This window comes from Solenopsis invicta, chromosome 4 (genome assembly GCF_016802725.1).
Source record: "Solenopsis invicta isolate M01_SB chromosome 4, UNIL_Sinv_3.0, whole genome shotgun sequence".
NCBI classification, from domain to species: domain Eukaryota; kingdom Metazoa; phylum Arthropoda; class Insecta; order Hymenoptera; family Formicidae; genus Solenopsis; species Solenopsis invicta.
The window spans coordinates 9101033-9126379 of NC_052667.1; the positions used below are offsets into that span (position 1 = coordinate 9101033).

General features: G+C 41.6%; 3 protein-coding genes across 4 annotated transcripts; all 3 read left to right on the plus strand.

Moving 5' to 3' along the window:
- The first annotated feature begins 5597 nt into the window (after positions 1-5597).
- LOC120357486 (activity-regulated cytoskeleton associated protein 2-like) lies at positions 5598-6314 on the plus strand. Its single transcript, XM_039447975.1, has one exon. The coding sequence runs from the start codon at positions 5598-5600 to the stop codon at positions 6312-6314; it is 717 nt and encodes a 238-aa protein (XP_039303909.1).
- An 11807-nt stretch (positions 6315-18121) lies between these two features.
- Positions 18122-20324, plus strand: LOC120357563. 2 transcript variants are annotated; one of them, XM_039448289.1, is made up of 2 exons: positions 18122-18210; positions 19724-20213. In XM_039448289.1, exons 1-2 carry the CDS (start codon positions 18184-18186, stop codon positions 20189-20191), a joined length of 495 nt encoding a protein of 164 aa, XP_039304223.1. In that variant the 5' UTR covers positions 18122-18183; the 3' UTR covers positions 20192-20213. The 2 variants fall into 2 exon arrangements, with proteins under 2 accessions (XP_039304223.1, XP_039304222.1); XM_039448288.1 differs by having other exon boundaries at positions 18148-18242; positions 19687-20324.
- Positions 20325-20500: 176 nt separating this feature from the next.
- Positions 20501-21004, plus strand: LOC120357487. The gene has a single exon (XM_039447976.1). It carries the CDS (start codon positions 20501-20503, stop codon positions 21002-21004), a length of 504 nt encoding a protein of 167 aa, XP_039303910.1.
- The last annotated feature ends 4343 nt before the right edge of the window (positions 21005-25347 follow it).

Sequence of the window (25347 nt, forward strand, 5' to 3'; positions counted from 1 at the left end):
TTTCAACTACAACATTATGTTGATCGTCCAAGGATGTATAATGTGAATCGAGAAAAAAAAATTCTCGATATTGTAGTCAACACCCCCATCTGTTAGTACTCGACGTATTGCATATCGTGTAAATGTCCCGCAGGCGGGTGTTTGGAGAATACATAATGGCCTCTACATAATTGAAATTACTGATGCCAGTTATCTAAACTTCCTTGATACAACACTACTTGGACTACTGGAAGATGTGTCCCTAATTTAAATCACGAAATTCTAATGCGTGCTGAATTATTCTTGCGTAACAGAGGGCAGCATTTTGAACACCTGCTTTAATATAATGTATTGTTTATTTTGTAGTTAAAATGTAACACACATATTCATATAAAGTGCAATATTTACTAAACTATAGCAAATATTAAAAATGTTTATTTACATTATTTGTTCTATTCAACATCCTCTTTCATCTTCTAATCGATTGATCTGACCTTTTGAATCACCCTGTATAATTATAGGTATACCTATTTTTACATAATTATGTAATATACATATATTTATATATGGACACATTTTATATATAATTATATGTATATAAAAAATTTTTTTTTGCGGGTCTTTATTGTTTATTAAATATTAAACAAGGCTAAAGAATGTAAAGGAGGGAAACAACAAATGATGCATAAAACAGAATGTATGTACGTTGTACATACATACCCAATAATATAGAGTAAAGTCGCCTATATTTTTTAAAGGCTTATAGTTCATTTAATTTATACCATTAACTCCTATTTTTATATCCAAATTATAGTAAATATATTTAAGCTTTCCCGCCAAAAGTTAACAATCGATAATAGTTATACTTTGTTGTACACTCGTCAACAAAAAATAAGAGACACCAAAAATTAGGCTATCTTCAAATGGCTGTAGCTCGGCGAAAAATCATCGCAGATAAAAAATGAAAAAAGCATTTTGAAGCATAAAGTTTAAACTTTAACGCTGAATCGACAGATTTTTAAAGTTCTGTTAACTTCCTTGTCTTATGCAGAAAAAAGCACACCTTGTTTTGTTCCTTAAAATTTCGTATCTTTGATACTTTGCAGCTTGACAAAAAAATTTTTTTCAAATAATTCAAATAAAACTTCATAAATTACAGTATTTTGTTTACAAAATACTTTTTTTTAAATTTCTCTACAATTTTGTTTTTTTACTGAGTTACGCAATTTTAAAGCTAAACCTGCATTTTTTACAAATGATGTCCGTACTCCGTGAAAAATCATCGTAGACAAAAAATAAAAAAAGCCTTGAGAATTTTCAAAAAAACATCTGAGAATTTCTTTTTACAAAAAATGTTTTTTAAAAGATTACAAAAATATTGTTTTGTTCATTGAGATTATGTGGTGCAATAATACAATATTTCGATAGTTGTCTAATTTTGATGACACAAAAACGTCGAATCGACCAAATTTTCGACGTCTATATCAACTGGTTTTTTAAACGTCGATTTGACGACTATTCAATCTGTTACTTCTCACTGAGACAATCTTTTCTTTCGGTAAGATTTTCGTACAACCGTTGAGATATTCTAATTATAGTGACAGCCTTTGAATGCCTTGCTCTATTTGGATATAATTCTTGATATCTTGGTAACAAAACGCCCCTCCACCTCACGCGCACCGTCACACAGTGGGCCAAAATCCCGAAAAGATGGCCAAAATATGAAAGCGTTTTTCGATTTGCATGAAATTTGATATCCCGGGATTTTTGAGGTTGCTGATTACGAATCTGAAATTTAAATTGCAAAAAACAAAATGGCGGATTCAATATGGCGGATACATGTATTTTAAATATGTTTAATGTAGTCAAAATTTGATACCTGAGGTTTTCAAGGTCGGTAATAAAGAAAAGAAATAAAATATATATTTTGCGTACAATATAAACACATTTTTATTTTATAAACAAAAATCCAATTCAGTATCAGAATTGCAATGAATATCAGACTCAGTGTCGGTTCCTGAAGATCCACTATCGGAACTAATATATCTGTTATCCATAATAGCATCAAAAACTGTTGGAGGTTCTAATAATTCTATGGCTTCTGACAATAATGATTTCAATGGTTTTTGTGGTAATTTCCTTACACTAGAAATATATGGATCCGATGTGATCATCAACTGATTGAAAATGTCTTGCATTGTATTTTCTCTTGAGCATTTTTGCGAGAAATCTTCACGAAATCTTTTAATATCTTTATTTCGTGCTTCCTGAGCTTCCTCAGATAATTGCCCTATTGGTAACAAAGCAAGAGCTATAATTTCTGGTCCATGAATTAATAATTTATGCACTGAAGTTGGCATATAATACCATGGATATAATTCTACAAATTCCCACGCAGTTTCTAAAGCATATGCTCGAAAATTGTCATTTTTAATATTATGATCACTTGAAATTGCTTGCAGAATGACATGAAACCGATTGATTAACAATTCAGAGACGCCTGTAATTGTAGCTGATATACTCGTGTTTTCGAAGAAGTTGTGTTTCCATCGTTAGTGCTTCCGTAACCAGGCTTTGGGCGATCAACAATTAGTCCTAATTGTAAACGGAATCCTTTTTGAATAATTCTTTTGCAGTCTTCCATAATTTTTTTCTCCTCTTCAGTATGTGCTTGCCATTTCTTAATTTTAAGTCTATATGATAAATGCAAGCAGCATTCAAAGAGACGTATCCAAGCGTGCAATGATGAAATTCCAAATCGCAGATTAGTTTCAGTAATCTCTTTTGCAAAATATCATTTATGTTGTTAAAATCCTTGGATGCAGCTCCACACAAATAACAACGTAAAATAGATTTCGTATCTGTCACCGCATTACAAACTTTATTGTCTATCATCGTAAACATTAAGTTGTATTTTACGAAAATCTCCATTCTATGTATTTGTGTTATGAAAGGAACAAGCAACTCCACTTGTTGTTCAATGTCATTGACTTCACTGATTGTCGACTCAACATTTTCATGCAGAAACTGTAGCTTTATCTGTCTACAAAAACGAGGAGATGATGGTCTAGAATTCTTCCAGGCAACAATTTCATTATTGGAATCATTACTGTCCTTACACACGAGCAGTAATGGTACAAGTGAAGAGAAAAACACATTTTCATCTGATTTGCCATCTTCCGTAAACTTCTGCTTGTAAATACTTTGCCCAGAACTTCCGTCACAACCCCACTTAAAAATAAGATGCATATTTTTTACATTTTCTACAGACAAAGTATCCAAAACGTCTCTTTGAAGAAATAAAATACGTTCTACTGTATGATTTAATAAAGCCTGCAATTTAACTTCCGCACGACTTTCTGTGATTGCAGTTCTGTGATTGCAGGGATTCTGTGATAACGTTAGTGCATGGCGGATAACAACGTTTTCTTGCTTTTAATACGTTATTATAAGATGGATACAATTTGCAATTGTTTTCTTTAGCTACTTTTCTTATTCCTTGATACGTTTCGAAAACTTATATTCGACTAAAACTGAAAGTGCTGCATTGTCAAACAATGTTTTTTCAACTTCTGATGTAAATGCTGTTCTATATTTAAACGCTCTTGTTGGGCTAGTCGACATTACATCCTTAATAATTTTTGACGCATCTAATTGTCCTGATGAACGAAGATTCATTTAAGTAGCATATGCCAATTCCTCAGTGGTATTGGATGTGCGAAGTTTTGCAGTTTTTCTACGTTTTGCAGTTTTTCACGTTTAGATTGTTCACTTAGCGCAGAAAATGCTAATGATAGGTGACCTGTCTGCGTTGATTGTGTTGAAATTTTGTCGTTATAAATTATAATTCTGATTGAATCAGATAACCAATTATTGTATTTTTCCTTAATCTCTCCTCTATTCTGTTGCTGCTTTGCCACATTGTTCTGAGTGTGTGGAAAAACTTAACGAAGGTAGGCTTTGTATCTTCATGTATGAGAATATTGCGGCTCATTTCTTCTGTCAATGCAGCTTCCAAAATTTCGATTTGCTTGGATAAGCCCGACTTCAAATGGTTACGCATCATCATAAATAATTTTTCTTTAGTGCATGTAATTACGTTTCTATCTGATCCTGCAATAAAAGTATGTATAGAAATTACTTGACTCGGTATATTATTTTAATATTATTCGTTGTACGCACAGTATAGTTTCAATTTAATATAATTTTTTAGACAATAAAGAAGCATTCGATGAAAGCGTTAGATAAGGAAAGATTAAAATAACTTAAAAACAGTAAAATTAAATTCAATGTGGATTTGACCCTGCACACAAATACAGAAATTGTTACGTGCTGAAAAAATTGCTACTGCAATAATACAGTATTGTCGAAAACTTGCTGAATACAAAATTATTTTTCCATCATGCTAAAATGAATCATGAAAACGTATATATTATTTTAAAGTTCTTATAATTAGATCGGTAAAATAGTATTTTTATCGCTGCAAAATAAGTTTTTTCTTACTTACAATATTTTGAAAAGTTCTATTTGTCCATTTTTTAACAATAGAAAAATTTTGGAAATATTTATTTTAATAACAATTATTTTTATAATTATTAAATATTAAATAATTATTAAAGTAATTATTTTAATAATTATTTAATATTTAATAATTATTAAAATAATTATAATTAATTAATTAATTATTTTTAAGTTATTATTTTATTACTTTTATTTAAAAAAATTGGCAATATATTATAATTTTTTACAATGTTTTAAATATTTTTTATGCATTTGTACAAATTTTTGTTCTAACGTTATAGCATTTTTTTAATTCGGCCGTTAATCATATGAAAGTCAAAAGTAATTTTTACTTAACTTTTCGACAATACTGTACCTGACTCTTTTATCCAAGATATTTCTTGATAGTACTGTACGATCGTGTAATAACAAAAGATCCACAGACAGAACGACTACCTGAATGCCGCAGCATCTGTTTATTCTGTGCCGCTAGCGATCGATACCGAAACTCACAGCGCAGAGCGCTCGTACAAAAAATTGTCGCAAAACCAGAGGGGCAGATACAGGCAGCTAATTTTTTTTTTATTCGAAAGAGAGAAGTATAACCTAAAAGATGGTTCTAATAACATCTTGGAATATGGTGGAATACATAACTATTTGGCTACTTGAAAATTGAATTCTTTCAAAATATCTAATTTCTTACTGACTTAAGTTCAACTTAAAATCTACTATATATAACACATATAAAAAGATTTTGTTATTATCGTCTTTTGTTATACTTACCTCCAGGAATAGAATCCATTTTGCAGAATTGAATTTGCTCACTTCGTTTTTGAAATAAGTGCACAAGATTATAGGTATAAAATATTCGTTATTCTTAACTGTCACGTCTGTTCTGTACGAAGGACAACTTTGAACTGAACTGAAAATTCAGGTAGAGGAAATATAATTCTAGGGTTGGCGACATTTAATAGGGAATTTAGTTCTCTTTTAGAAAATGTAATGATATTCTCGAAAATTCGAAATTTTTTTTTTTTTACTTTTGGCCAGCTTTTCGGGATTTTGGCCGGCTCAGCGAATTTATGGTATTGCACCCCGAACACGCACCGGCCGAAATCATGCTCGACCCGCCCGCGATCAACATTGCCGCACCGGAACCGACCGCACCGACCGAAAGCGAACCCCCCGCGAAAGTAATGAATCAAATACGAAAATGGGGGTGTCACTTTGATGGGAAGGACCCGGTGTCCTTCCTGGAACGTATCGAGGAGTTACAAGCCGAATACGGATACGACGGCGCGTTGCTCCTTCGCGGACTACCAGAGATGCTACGGGGAGACGCGCTCCTCTGGTATCGTAACAACCGGACCGCGTGGGGGACGTGGCAGGAGTTCCTCGGAGAATTTCGTGAGTACTACCTGCCGCGCCGTTATTTTTCCCAGCTACGACGGGACATTCAAGCCCGAACGCAGGCTCCGGACGAGCCGTACCGAAAGTACGCGACCGATGTACTCACGATGATGCGTCGCGACGGGAGTTACGTAGAGGAGGAGCAGCTCGACTTCCTCTACGACAATATGCACCCTAGATACAAACTATACGTCCGTCGCGACGACGTCCACCGCGCCACCGAATTGCTGCGACGCATCAGCTCACAATGCCGCGAACGTCAATCCGCGTCGAAACCGTCCGCGAATTCCGCTGCCACCGCCTACGACAAGAACGAATGCTGCTGGTGGTGCAACCAGCGCGGCCACACGCGATTCGAATGCCGCCGCGCAACCCGAAAATTCTGTTCCCTATGCGGGAAAGACAACATACAAGGTGTCAGGTAACGATCGCCCGTGATTTCGTGGATTGATAGATCAAGTAAAACTGAGCAGAAAAGTCCTTTACCATTTTTTAATATTTGCCATAGTTAACGAAATAAAAATTAATAAAGTCTGCGAATAAGCGCGTATCACCGCGCGCAAGGACCGCCCGCCGGTCGCCGAGACGTAGGCAGCCGCGGCTGTAGATGCGGCGCTGTGCGGTGAGGAAGGAAAAGCAGTAGCTGTTTTTCCCTCCTCACTGCACGTTATGGCAAATATTAAAAAATGGTAAAGGACTTTTCTGCTCAGTTTTACTTGATCTATCAATCCACAAAACCACGGGCGATCGTTACCTGACACCCTGTATATACCCGCGACTGCCATCCGCCGCCGGAAAACGCCACCAGTACCGGGGGCACCGGGACCGCTCCCCGGTCCTCCGAATAAAATATAATCCGCGGCCACACATCGACGTCCCCGTCGGGGACACCGCACTCACAGCCCTGCTGGACTCTGGTTCCGAAGGCTCGTTTGTGAGTGCCGACGCCGCCGAACGCCTCCGCGAGAAGGGGTACACAACGCTGCCCGTCACCGGCCGGATCTATCTCGCGGACGGCTCCAGCACGCCAGTAGAGACTTGCCTCGTACTGCCGGTCGTATTTCCGCACGCTTGCTCCGACACGAATTCCGCATGCTACCCGGACTCGACGTCGACATGCTGATCGGCGTCGATGTCATGGCACGAGCACGGATAACGATCCCTCCGCCGCCGTTACACCGGGAAGACGACCGCGCACCACGAGACGCCGCTCGCCCGACGACCGTCGCCAGCACCAAACCCGCATGAGACGCGCGGTTGCAGGCTTTCCTCGCCGAGGAACTACCGAAGTTTGACCGCGTACGCGGACCAACCGATCGCGCGGAACACGTCATTCGCGTCAAAAGCCATCCGCCGATCAAGCAGCACTACCGTCCTCGAAATCCGGCGATGCAGGCAATCATCGACCAAGAGGAAATGATACGCGCGGGTGTTATCGAGCCGTCCCGCAGCGCGTGGAGCTCGCCGATCGTCATCGTGCGCAAGAAAGACGGAAAACCGCGGTTCTGCATAGATTTCCGCCGCGTGAACGAGGTTACGGAACGCGACGCCTACCCGTTACCGCAGATACCGGCTACGCTCGACAAACTAAGAGGCGCGCGTTACCTCTCGACGCTCGATCTAATGAGCGGCTATTGGCACCGGCAACCCGTTACCGCTTTCACCGTGCCGGGCCGAGGGTTGATGCAGTTTAAAGTGATGCCGTTCGGGCTTCACTCCGCGCCGGCCACGTTTCAGCGGTTGCTCGATGACATACTCGGACCGGAACTAGAACCGCGGGTTTTCGTCTACTTGGACGATATCATTGTCGTTACCAAGACGTTCGATGAGCACCTCGACACACTGTGGGAGGTTTTCCGCCGGTTGCGCGAAGCGCGACTCCGACCGAACACCGAGAAATGCCATTTCTGCACGGAGCGGCTAAAATACCTAGGCCACGTGGTCGACCGCGACGGAATCCGGACCGATCCGGAAAAAACGGAGGCTATCGTGAACTGGCCAGCGCCGCAAAACGTGCGGCAGATACGGCAGTTCCTTGGCCTCGCGTCCTGATACCGCCGTTTCATTAGCGACTTTGCGACCGTCGCCGCACCGCTCACTGCACTCACGCAAAAAAACGTCCGCTGGTCGTGGAGGGACCACGAACAAGCGGCCTTCGACGCGTTGAAGGAAACGCTTACGTTCGCACCCGTCCTGCCCGGATTTCGAGCGACAGTTCGTGTTACAGACGGACGCGAGCACGACAGGACTGGGCGCCGTACTCACCCAGTACTTCCCTGAGGGCGAGCGCGTCATCGCATACGCGAGCCGAACGCTCAACAACGCCGAGCGCAACTATAGCGCGACCGAGCTTGAGTGTCTCGCCGTACTCTGGGGAATCCGCCGAATGCGAAACTACCTTGAAGGTTACCGCTTCAAGGTAGTCACCAATCATCAGTCACTACGGTGGCTGCAAAAACTAGACTCACCGACCGGACGTCTAGACCGCTGGGCATTCGAACTCCGACAGTTCGACTTCGAGGTGCAATACCGGAAAGGGGCATTAAACAAAGTCGCGGACGCGCTCTCACGGCAAACGGCCGTTAACGCCGCCGCGAACACGGCCTGCGCGTGGTACCGGAAGTGGTAGAGCATCACCTCCAACACTCCGGACGCCGCCCCTGACTTCCGTATAGCGGACGGTCGCCTCTACCGACACGTGCTCCATATGCTGGATTTTTCCGACGCGCCGAACGACATGCAGTGGAAGGAGTGCGTGCCGCGCGAGAGTCGCACCGATCTCCTCCACCGGTACTACGACGCACCAACCGCCGGGCACCTCGGGACCGCGAAAACGATCGCTCGCATTGCCCGCCACTACTACTGGCCGGGCATGTTCCGCGATATCTCACGCTACGTGCGACAGTGCCAAACATGCCTGGCCCATAAACCGGAGCAACGGCGGCCGGCCGGAATGCTCCACCCGACCGACGTGTCGCACCCGTGACAACACGTAACGATAGACCTGGTGGGATCGCTTCCCCGATCGACCAAGGGGCGCACCTGGCTATTGACCATGCAGGACCGGTTCACGAAGTGGCTGAAAATGCGAGCGCTCCGACGCGTTACCGCCACGAACGTTACCGCCGCGCTGACCGAAGCCGTAATACTGCGACACGGATGTCCGGAGGAAATCTGGTCAGACAATGGCACCTAGCTCCGATCCGCGACCCTGACCGACCTGCTGCGAGCGCTGCAAATCCGCCACCGTCTTGCGCCGGCGTACACCCCCCACTGCAATCCGGTCGAGCGCACTAACCGCACCGTAAAAACAATGATACGACAGTATCTGAACCGCGACCATCGTAAGTGGGACGAGCGCCTCGCCGAATTGCAGTTTGCGTACAACACCGCGACTCACGACGCTACGGAGCATACGCCGGCATTTTTGAATCACGGCCGCGAGTTGCGACGGCCGGAGGAACGCGCGCCAGCCGGTGCACCGCAACAACCGCACGCGCTGCAACGCCGGCTGCGCGAAACGTACGAACTCATCCGCGTTAAGCTAGCGTGCGCGTTCCAACGGCAGCAGCAATATTACAATCTGCGTCGGAGAGAATGGCGACCAAAACGGGGAGACTGGGTGTGGAAGCGTGACCACCCCCTCTTCCGCTGCGCGGATGCGTTCAACGCGAAACTCGCGCCAAGATACATTGGGCCGCTGGAAGTACGCCGCGTCATCTCGCCTGTGATCTACGATCTCCGAAGCGCGGGAGGCAAATGATACCGGCACATCCATGTCCAGGACCTCAAGCCGGCTCCTGCTCCGACCGAGGAAAGAGAAGCCGAATCCGACAACGACGACGACGACGACGACGCGGCGCGCTTGTGACTCGGCCGCCGAGCCAAGCGACGACCCGGCAAGAGCGACATAGCCGCATGGCCGAGACACGTGAACAAACACGGGCAACAAGCGCGCGCACCGGTAGCCAGAATACGCGCGCTACTACCAGGAACCAGTCGGCTCATTCTCAGAAGAGAAATGGAGCACGACGGTATCCTCGCCGAAATCGCCGAGCTGTTAGGTGAAGCACCGGAGCCGTACGATCCGGAACGGCCCGGGATGAAGCAACCGGCAACGCCGAGACCGCCGCCGGAACGAGGGGACATCCGTGGCCACCACCAGCCACAGATGACCCGTCGCCACCATCGGAGTACGCCGAGACCGCCTGGTGCAGCCGTCCGACCGACGCACGCAGGAGAAGCGTGCCTGGCTCATGCTGGAGCCACCGCGTCCGCCGCCACGAGCCGCGCCGGAGCTGCAGCCGCCGCCGCCACCGACACCAGCAGCGCTGCGGGCTGTAGGACCGACACCACCGCCACCAGTACCTGTGGAGGTCGAGCCAGGGATCGTGGTCGAGGTCCCCCACTTCGCGGTGCACACGAGCCGCGAGTACAGGCCGCGTTTTGGCAACCGCCGCTGGCACCTACGATTCGACCGTCGGCTCCGGTCGTGCAAGGAGAAATCATACGCACGACCGAAAAATAAGAAAGATGAATGCTTCTAGGCCTCTAGATTCAGGCCTACTCGAAGGGGGGGAAGGGTGGTGTAACAAACCGCCTTTCCGCTCCCTTCTCGGACCGTCCACCGTTCCAGGCTGTCCGGCCGAACAACCGCCGGACAGCGAAAACACGGCGCACAGCGCCAATAAGAATTCAAACACCGGCGTAGCGCGCGTTTACGCATCCGCGCGTCGACAGATCTCCGCGCGCACGCGCTCGACCGGAGTAGCGGCCGCTGGACCGATCTCGAGCAGCGGGGAGTCCCCCACCGATTCCGTACCGTTCCGTACCCCCGCACTGTCCCTACCCACAAAACTCGGGTATATAAGCACCGCTCCTAGAGTCGAGGCACGGGAGTGCAGGCAGTATCTAAAAGCAGGAAACAACCGGGCCAGGCAGGATCGGGGATGAATGTATGCGCGCGCATGTATAGCGAGTGGGATGTGATCACGTGATTAACCTAAGAAGAAGAGAACCAAGAGAACGACTGTGACTATGTGGCAACGGTAAAAAGGGTCAGAATGGCAAGTTGCAACTATTGAAAGTTGGAAAGTGATTAAAGTGATCAGGCACAAATTCTGTTTTGACATACGCTACATAATTGGTTTATGTTCTTGCCTATTATGTTAAGTGAGAATTTATTAAAACGTTTGAAAGATCTTATAATTGTAAGTTTAGTTATAAATAAAAATTAAGTAATGTATATGTGTCATTATTTTGTGAAATAAAAATATATTTCTATGTAACATTAATTAATTTACTCTTTTTTTGTACCTCTTATTTAATTGCACCTAATGTCCGTTATATATATTATATGTTTAAAAACATTTATCAATAAAAATTCTAAGTGTGGGCCGAAGACTTTAAAATTAATGTAGAGTAGCCATATATATATAGAATCATGTAGTATCAAGGCCAGGCCGCTTGGATCGCGTCGATCGCTTGTGTTCCCACCGTTTCCATCGTTTAACATGAAGTTGCAGTCCCATGAGTCGAGGCTTCTTCTTCTCCGTCCGATCTCCCGTCCGAGAAGGAAGTCTATCCCGAGTGCTTAAACGGAGTTAAGCGCCTTAACTTCAGTCAAGCGATCTTGACACGAGCCATCCGCTTTCCTAGACCGCCGATTCACGGGCTCAAGTCCACCTTGGGCTCCACCAGGAGATCCTGGTAGTAGGCACTTCCCGGTTCGCCGTCCTGTCTCGGTATCGACTCACGATTTGAGGTGTGGAGTTCCGTCAAGAGTTCCGCCTCCATCAAGAGATCTTGGCGTGAGTCGATTACCACCGCCAAACATCGCGGTATTAACCGCAGCGCGTCGAAGTACAGCTGTACCGCGCGCGCGTCGTCTACGGCCGTGGCCGCGGCCTTCGGCAAGGCCACGGTACCAGCGCGTCAACAAGGATTCCGAATTCCGAGAATCTCGGCTCGGAATCCCGCGCACCTGTAAATAAACACCATTGTAAGATACCGCGTTTAAAATCCGACCGTTCCGAATCTCGCGTGTACATACCGTCCGTCCGTCCGCGCGTTCTGATTTCCGTTTGTCCGTCCGCGCGCCGTTGCCAGAACGCCACGCTTCTGTATTGTACCGACCGTACGCGAAATAAAGATTTGCTTATTTTTCCAACAAAAACAGTCTAGTTCTCTTGGCGACCTCAGTCCGCGTCCTCGTCCGCCGAACCCACGCCGCCCCGTGCACGGAAAAAGACAGGTCGTTACAATGTGTTTCCACAATCTGTTTCCAAATTATGTCATTGCTATATTTTTTTTGTGTTTTATTTTTTACATTATTTGTGTTGTTTTTTAACATATGTATTTATCTTAAATTCAATTAACAAAAAAATTTGAGTGAACTGTTTTGGTACATAATAAAATATGTATATTAAATTTAACAAAACATTGTTTACTGTGTAACGAAAAAGATGAAAGTGACAATTGAGAATTTAATTAATTACATATTTGTAAATTTTAATTTTTGATTTAAAATAATAACGGAATTGTTAGGAAAAAAGAAAGAATTGTACGTTAATAACGTGATCGAATTGTAAGGAAAAAGATAGAATTGTACGTTACATACCAATATTAGGATGCTAACAAGAAATAATCAAAATAAATGGTTTACAAACAACTTGTTAAACAATTTCTCTTCAAACAAATTAAACAGTTTTTTAAAAAACTGATTTTAAATGAAAACGGATAGCTTTGTCGGTTTCAACGACAATAAAGCGAAATAATCATGCGTGATACATGTCAAAACATTTTTTGAAGATATTTAACAAATTATTTACTATACAATTTATTTTGATAATGTTTTTATCCAATAATCTTCTTTTATACCCATGCCAAACATCTCCGCGTAGTTAATTTTTCTCCATCGATGGGGAAAAATTATCGATCGCTGAGGTTAGCCGTGGACATTAAGTAACTGAATGAGCAAATGGATTAAATAATTGAATTAAACAAACTGTTACGTCCAGAATTCTCGAAAAAAGTTTCTCGGGTCGACTTGCAGGTAGAAACTTATGGAAATGATTTGAGTGAGACGGAAAGAACGGAACAGGCCTAATCTCGCGAACACATGTTTCCGGGCGAGTGCGAAAATTTAGAGATTTGATCCATCTCCATTTAAATCCGCGTAACATTGTAAACAATCTATAAATCGTTTAATTACTTATCAATCTCAAAATTAGAGATTTCAAGTTTCAAAATGCTTTCTTTAATATTTTTTTACGACCATTTTTGACAAAGTTACACTCTCTTGAATTACGCCTATATTTTGGAGTCGGAATAGATGATCCTTTAATTTTGCTGTCAAGTGTATTATATGCAAATTTAAAATGTAAATTTTTTCCAATATTGATAAAATTTTTGACAAAAAAGTTTTAAAAATGTTTAGAAAGCTTTTAATATTATTTGATCAGATAACATAATTAATATTGATTTTATTTATCAATTTATTTTTTTACACATAAAATGTATTTTAAAAACACACATTTTTTTTATTCAGATAATTGATGTTTTAACAAGTTTGCAATTGATATTACTTTTTGTCAATTAAACTAAACGCAAGATGTTAATAGAGATTTCATGGAATCAACACAATACTTAAAGTTTGGCACCGTGCTGTTTAACGGTACCCGTCAAAGTGCCCGGCCGGCCGCTTGGTTTCGCCGCCTGGCGAAACATCACGCCCTGTGGTTGGATACTTTCAAACGCTCACCGTTTAAAAACTATTGACCCCTCAACATTTTACTATTAACATTTTTGACTCAATTTTTTATGAGGAATACGTACGTGCAAAATCTCCTAAACAACCTAAATCACCCTGTATACACACACACACACACACACACATGCACAAACACGCACGCACGCACGCACGCACGCACGCACACACACACACACACACACACACACACACACACACACACACACACACACACACACACACACACACACACACACACACACATATACAGGTAATTGAATTTCATATACTGAAAAGATCATTATTATACAATTACAAAATAATCAGAATTTCAAATATTTTTATTTTATTTAGATTTTTCAGTGCGCTAATTTTCCCAATAAAAAACGAGATATTAATCTTTTATTTTTAGAACTGTCACGGCAACTATGATGATCAAGGGGTACTACACCACCTACACTATGCGCACCACAAGTGCTCGCGAAAAACCAAAAGTAAAATAATGTAACTTTGCAAATATAGAATTACATCTCTCTCTCTAAAGTACAAGAACACAGTAAACATTATCTTCTTAAACAACAGTTCTAATCAAGAGACGCGGTTGCGACTCGCGCTTGTTTCTTTTTTTTTTTTTCATCTCTGAATCTCTCTAAACAAACAAAGCGAGAGAGACCGAGCCTCTTTTACGCAAGTCAGCAAGTTCAAGCATAACAAAATTATCAGATCTCAACAACGGCAGAACCGATCAAGTTTAAAGTCATCTCAATCGATAGCTTGAGAAAAATTGCATATATAAAAGTGTTCTTATTTTTTCTCTTTGTGCTTTACGCGAAGATATCGCAATGCAAAGTACATTTCATATAAAAGTTAAGATTCAGAGACGTTATCGTCGACTCTCAAGAATTCTCCTTTTCATATTTTTGACGCACTGGCGCTGGCATATATTAGTCAGCCGTATGCGAGCACTTGTGGTGTGCGTAGTGTAGGTGGTGTAGTACTCCTTGATCATCATAGTTGCTGCGACAGTTCTAAAAATAAAAGATTAATATCTCGTTTTTCAGTGGAAAAATTAGTGCGCACTGAAAAATCTAAACAAAATAAAAATATTTGAGATTTCCCATTATTTTGTAATTGTATAATTATGATCTTTTCAGTATATGAAATTAAATTACTTGTATACGTGCGTGCGTGCGTGCGTGCGTGCGTGCGTGCGTGTGAAAAAAAAAATATATATATATTTATATATACTTATATATATGGATATAGGCTGATTTAGGTTGCTTGGGAGATTTTGCACGTACGTATTCCTCATAAAAAATGCTATAAATATTACAAAGAACAAAATATTTAATAATCGTGATCGAGTGTATAACGTTGACGCGTATTACGGCGTAGGGCATGAGGAAGCGGTGCGGTGCCAAGCTATTCTTTCCTTCGCCGCGCGCCACTTACCGTCGCGGCGCGGCGTCGCGTTGCCTACAGTCGGGCCGCGGTGAGCGGTCCTACGACCCAGGCGAACGACCACTTGTCCCTTTGCGCGCTTTTATTTGGCTGAATTTAATATTTTATTACTAAAAAGTTATTGCATATATCGTAAAATGATATTAGACTTTTTGATTTATCTCGATCTCTTCTACTTCATCGTAATAATACATGTACATCGCTCTGGGACACCCAGTACAGTATGTGTACAGGGTGATTTAAAATAATATATTGGTTTCGAAGCTGGCATATTTGTAATTGAATTCTGAGACGATTTTTCCTTTTGCAAAAATTTGTCCGGAGATTAATTTTCAAGTTACAAGAAGAATTAGTTAGCGTATAACGGGTCGGATGTAAATGGTTGACAGGAGCAGCGCGAATCACTGTTATACGCGGGTGTTTCCGTGAGGCGCTTTCTGCGTTCAAATGACTGACAAAAGTACACGTACAGCACATTTAAACTTTCTTATTTAAACTTTCTCTCTCTGTCACTTTAATTATGCTACATTTAACTTGTCAAACAATCTCTGTCATCCGGCCGTCAAATATTGGGATGACCGTGAAATTTTCAAGTAAATTTATATTATTATAATGTACACCCAGCGTGTTTGAATCTGTCCATGGGGAAATTTTCCAAACTGAGAAGTCGCTATCTTTCTACATACTTACAGTTTATGATTAACGTAACAACCGATAAGCTCTGTTTTATTAATCATGAACTGCGAGTATGTAGAAAGTAGTGACTTCTTAGTTTGGAAAATTTCCCCATGGACAGAATCAAAGTCCTTGGGTGTACGCCCGCAAATAATAAAATTTAATGCAATGAGAACACTTTAATATCATTTGCAAGTTAAAAGTAGCACTTTTAAAACGCACAAGAAGGGAAGGAAAGAGAAAAAGAAAGAGAGAGAGAGAGAGAGAGAGAGAGAGAGAGAGAGAGATGGGGGGGTCTTCAAATAAGTTTAAGCACGTTTACTCACGCACACGGCAATCAGTTTATTGGTTCTACAATGCGACAGTTCAATTTAAATTTGTCTTTTATTCAGATCTATCCCTCGAAGTTGTTTCACATTTTACCACATACACTATTTACTCCGCACTTGATAGTTAAACGCGGAACTACGCGACAAACCGATCGACTTTATTAATAACTATCAATCACTACTTTGATCAATACAATCATTCAATGCGTTAAAATTACTCGAAGAAACACATGCTTACGTTACGATTACACAGCACGTGTTCACTCGACTGTATCAAGCAGTTGAATGGATGTTATTGGTTATGTTGTTATAAGAGTGTTGAACGATTGGTTAAAGCTATAGGTCAAAACGTGACAATTAAAAATGAAAATATTGATTAATACGAATTACATCAATACAATTTATTAGAAAAATGTTGCATGTTTATCATTATTTGTTAAAAATTGTATGATCTATAAGTAACTTTATCAAGATAATTATTTTAAACATTTATTATGAAGAAACCTCAAGGATATAATTCTTGAAATCTCCTTGCAGCAACGGATAATATGCCTTTATCAGGGCAACCAAATGTTTTATTTCGAGGAATATTTTTACAGTTTTTGCAAATAATAAAAAATAAAAAATAATATTTAGAAAAAATTGATTTTAATAAAACCATTTCTTGAATATTTTGAATAAATAATAATTATCGTGTCTTGAGGCTTTCGTGGCCATTGCTATTGATAATCGAGAGGGTTTCCGGATAGATGCCACGTGCGTGTTGGGCACTTTGCCGACGTTTCGCAAACATTGCAGCTTGCATCATCAGGGCTGAGAGCTCCGATATTGAGCTCCTTTCGGTTGTGGTAGTCCTTATATATCCCCGTTGCGCCCGGTGGGGTTTGGGGTGCGGAGTTTGACTTGGTCAGCCAATTGGAGCGTTTTTGATTGACCGGCCGGTTAATTAAAAAACCCGGGAAAACGGTATGCCAAATAAAATTTACTTGAAGGCCTTTGTCGCGGTTGAGGTTGTCAGGATGTTTTAAGATTTCCAGACCTTCCCGATATTTTCTGGCGAAGTAGCCTAGTGACGGGACCAACATAGTAGACTTATCATACTGCACGGCATGTCCAGTCTCCATCCAATGTTCCGCCAAGGCTGATTGTGAAAAGTGGCTGTATTTGGCACACTTCTGGTGTTCCTTGATCCGTGTACTGATCTTTCTCCTGGTTTCTCTTATGTACACTTTTCCGCAGACGCAAGATATCTTGTACACACCTGGGGTTTCCAAGCTTGGTCTTTGATCTTTGGGGTTAGGGAGTAATTGACCAATTTTCTTGTGGGGTTTGAAGATTACTCTGATGTTATGCTTACTCAAAAGTCTGCCTATGCGCTCTGTTGTACCTTGAAGATACGGAAGGACAGCCGTCATTTTCTTTTTTCTTTCTTCATCCAGATTTTCGGTGTCGTTGGGACTGGAGATCTTGTTCTTCAATCCCTTAGTTATCTGATTAATGTTCTTGCTGTTGTACCCTAGTCAAGGTCTGATTAAGATGTTGTAACTCCTCATCCAGGAACGTTGGTTCAGAAACTGTGAGGGCTCTGTATACCAATGAGCTGATAACTGAATTTTTTTGTGAAAGATGGTGATGGGAGGTTGCGTGAAGATATCGGTCAGTGTGGGTTGGTTTTCGGTAAACCCGATGGCCTAAGATATCATCTCCGTTTCTTTGACCAACACGTCTAGGAAGGGAATTTGGTTTTCCTATTCTACCTCCATTGTAAACTTAATGTTTAGGTGTTGGGGGTTGAGAAAAGCGAGGAAGGGTGGGAGAGTTTCTTTGCCGTGGCTCCATATAACAAATGTGTCATCTACGTATCGGAACCATGTGGAAGGTTTGAGGGGTGCGTTTTTCAGAATTTTGCCTTTGAGATGTTCCATGAAAATGTTCGCAATAATGGGTGAAACAGGGGATCCCATTGCTGCTCCAGAGGTTTGTTCAAAGAACTCTCTTTGAAACTGGAAATAGGTCAAGGTTAGGTAATGCTCTATTAGTGGGACGAAGTTGGCAGGCAGTTTGTCAGACTTTTTGATAATGTCCAACGTATCCTGGACCGGGACATTTGTGAACAATGAAAACACATCAAAACTTACCAGTATGTCATTGGGTATCGTTTTGATCTTTGTAATTTTGTTCACAAAATCAATAGAATTCTTGATGTGAGATCCATTGTGACCAGTAAGTTTTTGAAGTGGTTCGCTGAGGTAGCGGGCCAACTGGTAGGAGAGTCCCTAAATATTGCTAACGATAGGGCGAAGTGGGTCCGATTCCTTGTGAATCTTGAGGAGGCCGTAGAATCTGGGAGCCGACGATTCCCGGGGGGTGAGGTATTTGATAATTTCAGGAGGGAGGCCTGAATTCTTGAGCAGAACGGATGTTTTTTTCTCTATGGTTGATGTTGGGTTCCGTTTCAGTTTTCTATAAAAGCTGCAATCCGAGAGCATAACATTGATCTTATTACAGTAATCTTCTCTGTCCATTACTACTGTGGTATTACCTTTATCCGCCGGTAGAATTAGAATGTTGTTATTCTGTCTTAAATTCTGGAGTGCCAAGCGTTCTTCTCTGCTGATGTTTTGGCTGGGTGGTTTAGCCTTGCAGAGGATGTTGACTGCTTGTTGTCTAATGTCGTTGCTTGCCTCGGGTAGGAGGCGGAAGATAGCCGTCTCAATTTGGCTGATAATTTCTTCCGTAGGAATTCATGTGGGGGTGACAGCAAAATTGTGTCCTTTTGAAAGTACAGACACTTCGGATGAGAACAGGACGTGACTGCTGAGGTTCTTCACTGTGGGTGTTGGAAGTGGAGATCCAGCCTGTGGAGAGATCTTCTTATATTTCTTCTCCTGTTTTTGTTTTCTCACTTCGGCAGAACAAACGGTGTGTTCGTGTGTAATACGGTCCAGTGTTTGCCACAGCTCCGGCTTTAGTGAGTCAGCAAGCAAGAGGTGTAATCCAAGAAGTTTTTGGGAGGTGCTGGCTATACTTCTTTTGGTTGCCGAGATACTTCCTTTGACTAACCGTAAAGATGCTTGTCGAAGGATAACTTTTGCCTGGATGGAGGTAGGCAAAGGGTTTTTTAAATTGAAAGCATTTAGGTACCACTCGATGGTCGCGGCACCGTTTTAGAAATGCTAAGGAGCACAGTTGGACGTGCAAGGACTTCCTGAGTTTGGTAAATAAATTTACCGACCCTAGAATAGCCTCTCCGTGAAGGTGTTTTATTCCAGTCTTGAGGCTTTTGTGGCCATTACTATTGTTAACCGAGAGGGTTTCCGGATAAATGTCACGTGCGTGTTGGGCACTTTGCTGACGTTTCGCAAACATTGCAGCTTGCATCATCAGGGCTGAGAGCTCCGATATTGAGCTCCCTTCGGTTGTGGTAGTCCTTATATATCTCCGTTGCGTCCGGTGGGGATTGGGGTGGGGAGATTATCTTGGTCAGTCAATCGGAGCGTTTTTGATTGACTGGCCGGTCAATTAAAAAAAACCCTCCTATCAGTTGGCCCGTTACCTCAGCAAACCACTTCAAAAACTTACTGGTCACAATGGATCTCACATCAAGAATTCTATTGATTTTGTGAACAAAATTACAAAGATCAAAACAAAACCCAATGACATACTGGTAAGTTTTGATGTGGTTTCATTGTTCACAAATGTCCCGGTCCAGGATACGTTGGACATTATCAAAAAGTCTGACAAACTGCCGGCCAACTTCGTCCCACTAATAGAACATTACCTAACTTCGACCTATTTCCAGTTTCAAAGAGAGTTCTTTGAACAAACCTCTGGAGCAGCAATGGGATCCCCTGTTTCACCCATTATTGCGAACATTTTCATGGAACATCTCAAAGGCAAAATTCTGAAAAAAACACCCTTCAAACCTTCCACATGGTTCCGATACGTAGATGACACATTTGTTATATGGAGCCACGGCAAAGAAACTCTCCCACCCTTCCTCGCTTTTCTCAACGCCCAACAACTAAACATTAAGTTTACAATGGAGGTAGAACAGAAGAACCAAATTCCCTTCCTAGACGTGTAGGTTCAAAGAAACGGAGATGGTACCTTAGGCCATCGGGTTTACCGAAAACCAACCCACACTGACCGATATCTTTACGCAACCTCCCATCACCATCCTTCACAAAAGAATTCAGTTTTTAGCTCATTGGTATAGAGAGCCCTCACAGTTTCTGAACCAACGTTCCTGGATGAGGAGTTACAACATCTTAATCAGACCTTGACTAGGAATGGGTACAACAGCAAGAATATTAATCAGATAACTAAGAGATTAAAGAACAGGATCTCCAATCCCAACGATACCGAAAATCTGGATGAAGAAAGAGAAAAGAAAATGACGGCTGTCCTTCCGTATCTTCAAGGTACAACAGAGCGCATAGGCAGACTTTTGAGTAAGCATAACATCAGAGTAATCTTCAAACCCCAGAAGAAAATTGCTCAATTACTCCCTAACCCCAAAGATCAAAGACCAAGCTTGGAAACCTCAGGTGTGTACAAGATATCTTGCGTCTGCGGAAAAGTGTACATAGGAGAAACCGGGAGAAAGATCAGTACACGGATCAAGGAACACCAGAGGTGTGCCAAATACAGCCACTTTTCACAATCAGTCTTGGCGGAACATTGGATGGAGACTGGACATGCCGTGCAGTATGATAAGTCTACTATGTTGGTCCCGTCACAAGGCTACTTTGCCAGAAAATATCGGGAAGGTCTGGAAATCTTAAAACATCCTGACAACCTCAACCGCGACAAAAGCCTTCAAGTAAAACCTATTTGGCATACCGTTCTCCCAGGTTTTTTAATTGACCGACCGGTCAATCAAAAACGCTCCGATTGACTGACCAAGTCAAACTCCCCACCCCAACCCCACCGGGCGCAACGGGGATATATAAGGACTACCACAACCGAAGGGAGCTCAATATCGGAGCTCTCAGCCCTGATGATGCAAGCTGCAATGTTTGCGAAACGTCGGCAAAGTGCCCAACACGCACGTGGCATTTATCCGGAAACCCTCTCGGTTAACAATAATTATCTTGATAAAATCACTAATGGATTATACAATTTTTAACAAATAATGATAAACATGCATTTGCAACATTTTTCTAATAAACTGGATTAATGTAATTTGTATTAATCAATATTTTCATTTTGAATTGCCGCGTTTTGACTTATGGCTTTAACCAATCGTTCGACACTCTTATAATGACATAATCAATAACATCCAGTCAACTGCTTGATATCGTCGAGTGAACACGTGTTGTGTAATCGTAACGTAAACGTGTTTCTTCAAGTAATTTTAACGCATCGAATGATTGTAGTGATCAAAGTAGTAATTAATAGTAATTAATAAAGTCGATTGATCGGTTTGTCGCGTAGTTCCGCGTTTATCAACCAAGTGCAGAGTAAATACCCAATAAACCAACACATAACTGTTACATAACTGAGGGAGCACATGAAAAGAACAATGTAATATATCACTGTTATGTGGCTGAGATATAAATATTATATAAATTTGAGAGCACTCTGAAAGAACCAAATTATATTTCTTTGTTACATAACTGAGAGAGCACATGAAAAGAACAATGTTATATATCACTGTTATGTGGATGAGACGTAAATATTATATAAATTTGAGAGCACTCTAAAAGAACAAAATTATATTTCTTTGTTACGTATATAACTCATAACTTAATGTAAAAATGTAATCTCATAAAATATATGCAAACGATTAAAACATTTTTTGCTTAATTTTTTGCTAAAAAATATGCTTAAGTTAACAAGAGAATTAAACATGTTTTGCGACTCTCCATATGAGTTTAATTATATTATAATTATGCAGCTATGTGTTGAGTGTTTTTCAATAAATAATGTTGGTACTGGAAATCTGTAGTTTATATATAGATTTTTAGTACACAGAGAAAAATGTATGTGATATTTGTGACTAATTGCATAGTTGGAAAATTATGGTTAAAAGAACTATTTTTATAGTTGTTGTTTGTATGACCAACCTTATATGTATAGTTGTGTTAATTGTGAAAATATTTTACTTAAATTATAATAATCACAACTATTAATATAGTAAAATATCGAGATAATTTTGAAAATTAAAATAACTATTTTCATATTGTTAACGCAACTACAATTATAGTGAATATAATTATTTTCTTAACCATGCAATTATAGTCACAAATATCACATACTTTTTTCTCTGCATATGATAGTACACAAAATCGTCACATGGCTGCTATGTCGTTCTATTTCTCGTAAGAAAGGCATCACATAAATGGTAATAAAGGCAGAGCTTTATGAGATTTTTCACCGATGAGAAACGGTATTGTTATAGTAAAATAATTTTTCTGATGAGTCCCCTTAAAAATGAAATCAAGTGGAAGATGTTTTGATTTACTAATGATTAAAACTAACATTTTTAAACCTTCAATACAACCGTATAAACATAAAATTAAATTATAGTAATTGCAACCATTCTCTTTTTTCAGTGTATCGGCAGTGTATATCAAAATATAATTTGCGTCCTACAAACACTAAATAAAAGAGCAGCAAAGAGAACAAAAGCTTACCATTACTTTGATGTAACATATATGTTTTAAAGACAAATATGTTACATCGCAGTATTGGCACGGTTATATATTATAGATATAACATTTAAAGTGTTTTGCTACATATCTGAAATAGATCAGAGACGTAATTTTGTTGGTGACATTTAATAGTACTTGTAACGTACATGTATGTTACTTGCTACATAACTTATTATCTAGTGATACCTACCGTTATGTATATAAGATGTATATTACTGTGTTTGCTGGGTAGTGTAAATGTGGTGAAATGTGAAACAACTTTAAGGGATAGATCTGGATAAAAGAAAAATTTAAATTGAACTTTTGCATCGTAGAAACAATACGCTGATTGCCGTGTGCGTGAGTAAACGTGCTTAAACTTGTTTGAAGCCCCGCTCCCCCCGTCTTACACATACACTCTTTCTCTTTCTCTCTCTCCTTCCTTTCCTTCTTGTGCTACTTTTAACTTGCAAATGATATTGAAGTAATCTTATTTGTATTAAATTTTATTATTCGCAAGCATACATTCATTATAATTATGTAAATTTTGAAGATTTCACGGTCATCCCGATATTTGACAGCCGGATGACAGATATCAAAATTTGACAAGTTAAATGTAACATAATTAAAGTGACAGAGAGAGAGAAAAGAGAGAGAGAGAGAGAGAGAGAGAAAGAGACTGACTGACTGACTGACTGAGCGTTTATTATTATTCTAGGGCGTAGCCCTCTAAGAATAAAATACAGGAAAATAACTTCAGGATTGAGTACAATGTAGATAACAAAAATAAAAACAAAAAATAATAACAAGAGAAGTAAGGTGCAAATAAACTTAAGATAAGCCTAACTTAATGTAAAGATGACAAAAATAAAAACAAAAAATAATAACAAGAGAAGTAAGGTGCAAGTAAACTTAAGATAAGCGTAACTTAAAGTAAACATGACAAAAGTAAAAACAAAAAATAATAACAAGAGAAGTAAGATGCAAATAAACTTAAGATAAGCGTAACCTAAAGTAAACATGCAAGAAAATATAAAATATAAAAAGTAAAAATAAGAAATAAACTTAAATAACAACTTAAAAGAATCACACTTGCTTAAGAAAAGTTAGCATCTTTTCGCAGAGACGGAAGAGTTACGCAGTGAAAATAAGATCATAAGAAGAGAACTGAAATGAAATTGCAATAGCAGAGGACAAGCGCAGAGGAAGAGGGAGTAAGATAGGGTGTGCTTGAGGAGAGGTGTGAGAGGTTGAAGAGTGAGCACGGCAAGGAGTGCCGAAGGTAGGAGGGACATCGGGGATTCAGAGTCGCTGCGGGTGAGGTGGAAAGAAAAGGAGAGAAGAGAATTGAGAGTGAGAACGTGAGATCAGACCCCATCCCTTGACCGCAGATGACTGAAGAGGAGGTTCTTAAAGGAAGCTAAAGAATTTGACTCTTTGATGTGCGGCGGGAGAGCATTCCACATAGTGCAACCGGATATGAGGAATGAATGCTGGTAAGTGGAGGTGCGACAGGACGGAACGGCTAAGTCCCAGGGAGAAGGAGGGGATCGGAGATGGGAGAGAGACCTAGGAGCAGGCTGGAGATTGTGAGCAAGGAAGGGGGGAGAGCCGGAATGGATAATGGAGAAGATCAGGCAGCAGGTCAAGTATTCCCGTCGGTCGTCGGCGGACAGCCAGCCCAAACGCCCGTACGAGGGGGACACATGCTCGTCCCGGCGAAGGTCGAAGATGTAGCGCACGCAAGCGTTCATCAAACGTCTAAGCTTGAGCCTCTGTTGACCCGTCAAGTCGGTGAGTACCGCGGCGCAGTAATCAAAGACCGGAAAGGCGAGTGATCTGATGAGTTGCACTCTCAGAGGCAGTGCGAGACCGTTTTTAAAATGATTCAAGCGCCAGAGGATCCCACTAACCCGACTGGAAGTGGAACGGATTTGGTGAGCCCAGCTCAGATTGTTGGTCAGGAGCAGCCCCAGGTTACGGACATTGTCGGTGAATTGAATGCGCGTGCAATTCACGAACAAGTCTATACTGGACGTAGGGATCGAGTTAACAAACCTGGGACTGCCCATGAGAAGCGCCTTGGTCTTACCGGCGTTGAGTTTGAGGAGATTTCTCGCCGCCCACCGCTCGACCGCCGCGATGTCCTCGTTGACAAGAGCAACTGCATTACGGAGATCATGAGGAGGGAAGTGGAGATAAATTTGGAGATCGTCGGCGTAGAGCAGGTGATGGCAGTGCCTGAGCGAGTGCCTGAGATCATTGACGAAGATGGAGAAGAGAAGGGGTCCCAGAACTGAGCCCTGAGGGACTCCGGCAGGGACAGGCAGCGCGGATGAAAGAGAGCCGTCTGGTCCTTTAACGCACTGGTGTCTGTCGGAGAGGTAGGATCGAAACCAGGTCAGAGCGGACGATGAGATCTTGAGGTTGCTGAGTTTCTCGAGGAGAAGCGCATGGGAGACGGAATCGAAGGCTTTGGAAAAGTCGAACATGACTAACAGGGTGGTCATGCGTTTGTCTATGGCCAATCTCACATCGTCAACCAGCTTGATAAGGGCGGTTTGCGTGCTGTAGCCCTTTCGAAAGCCGGTCTGGAAAGGATCGA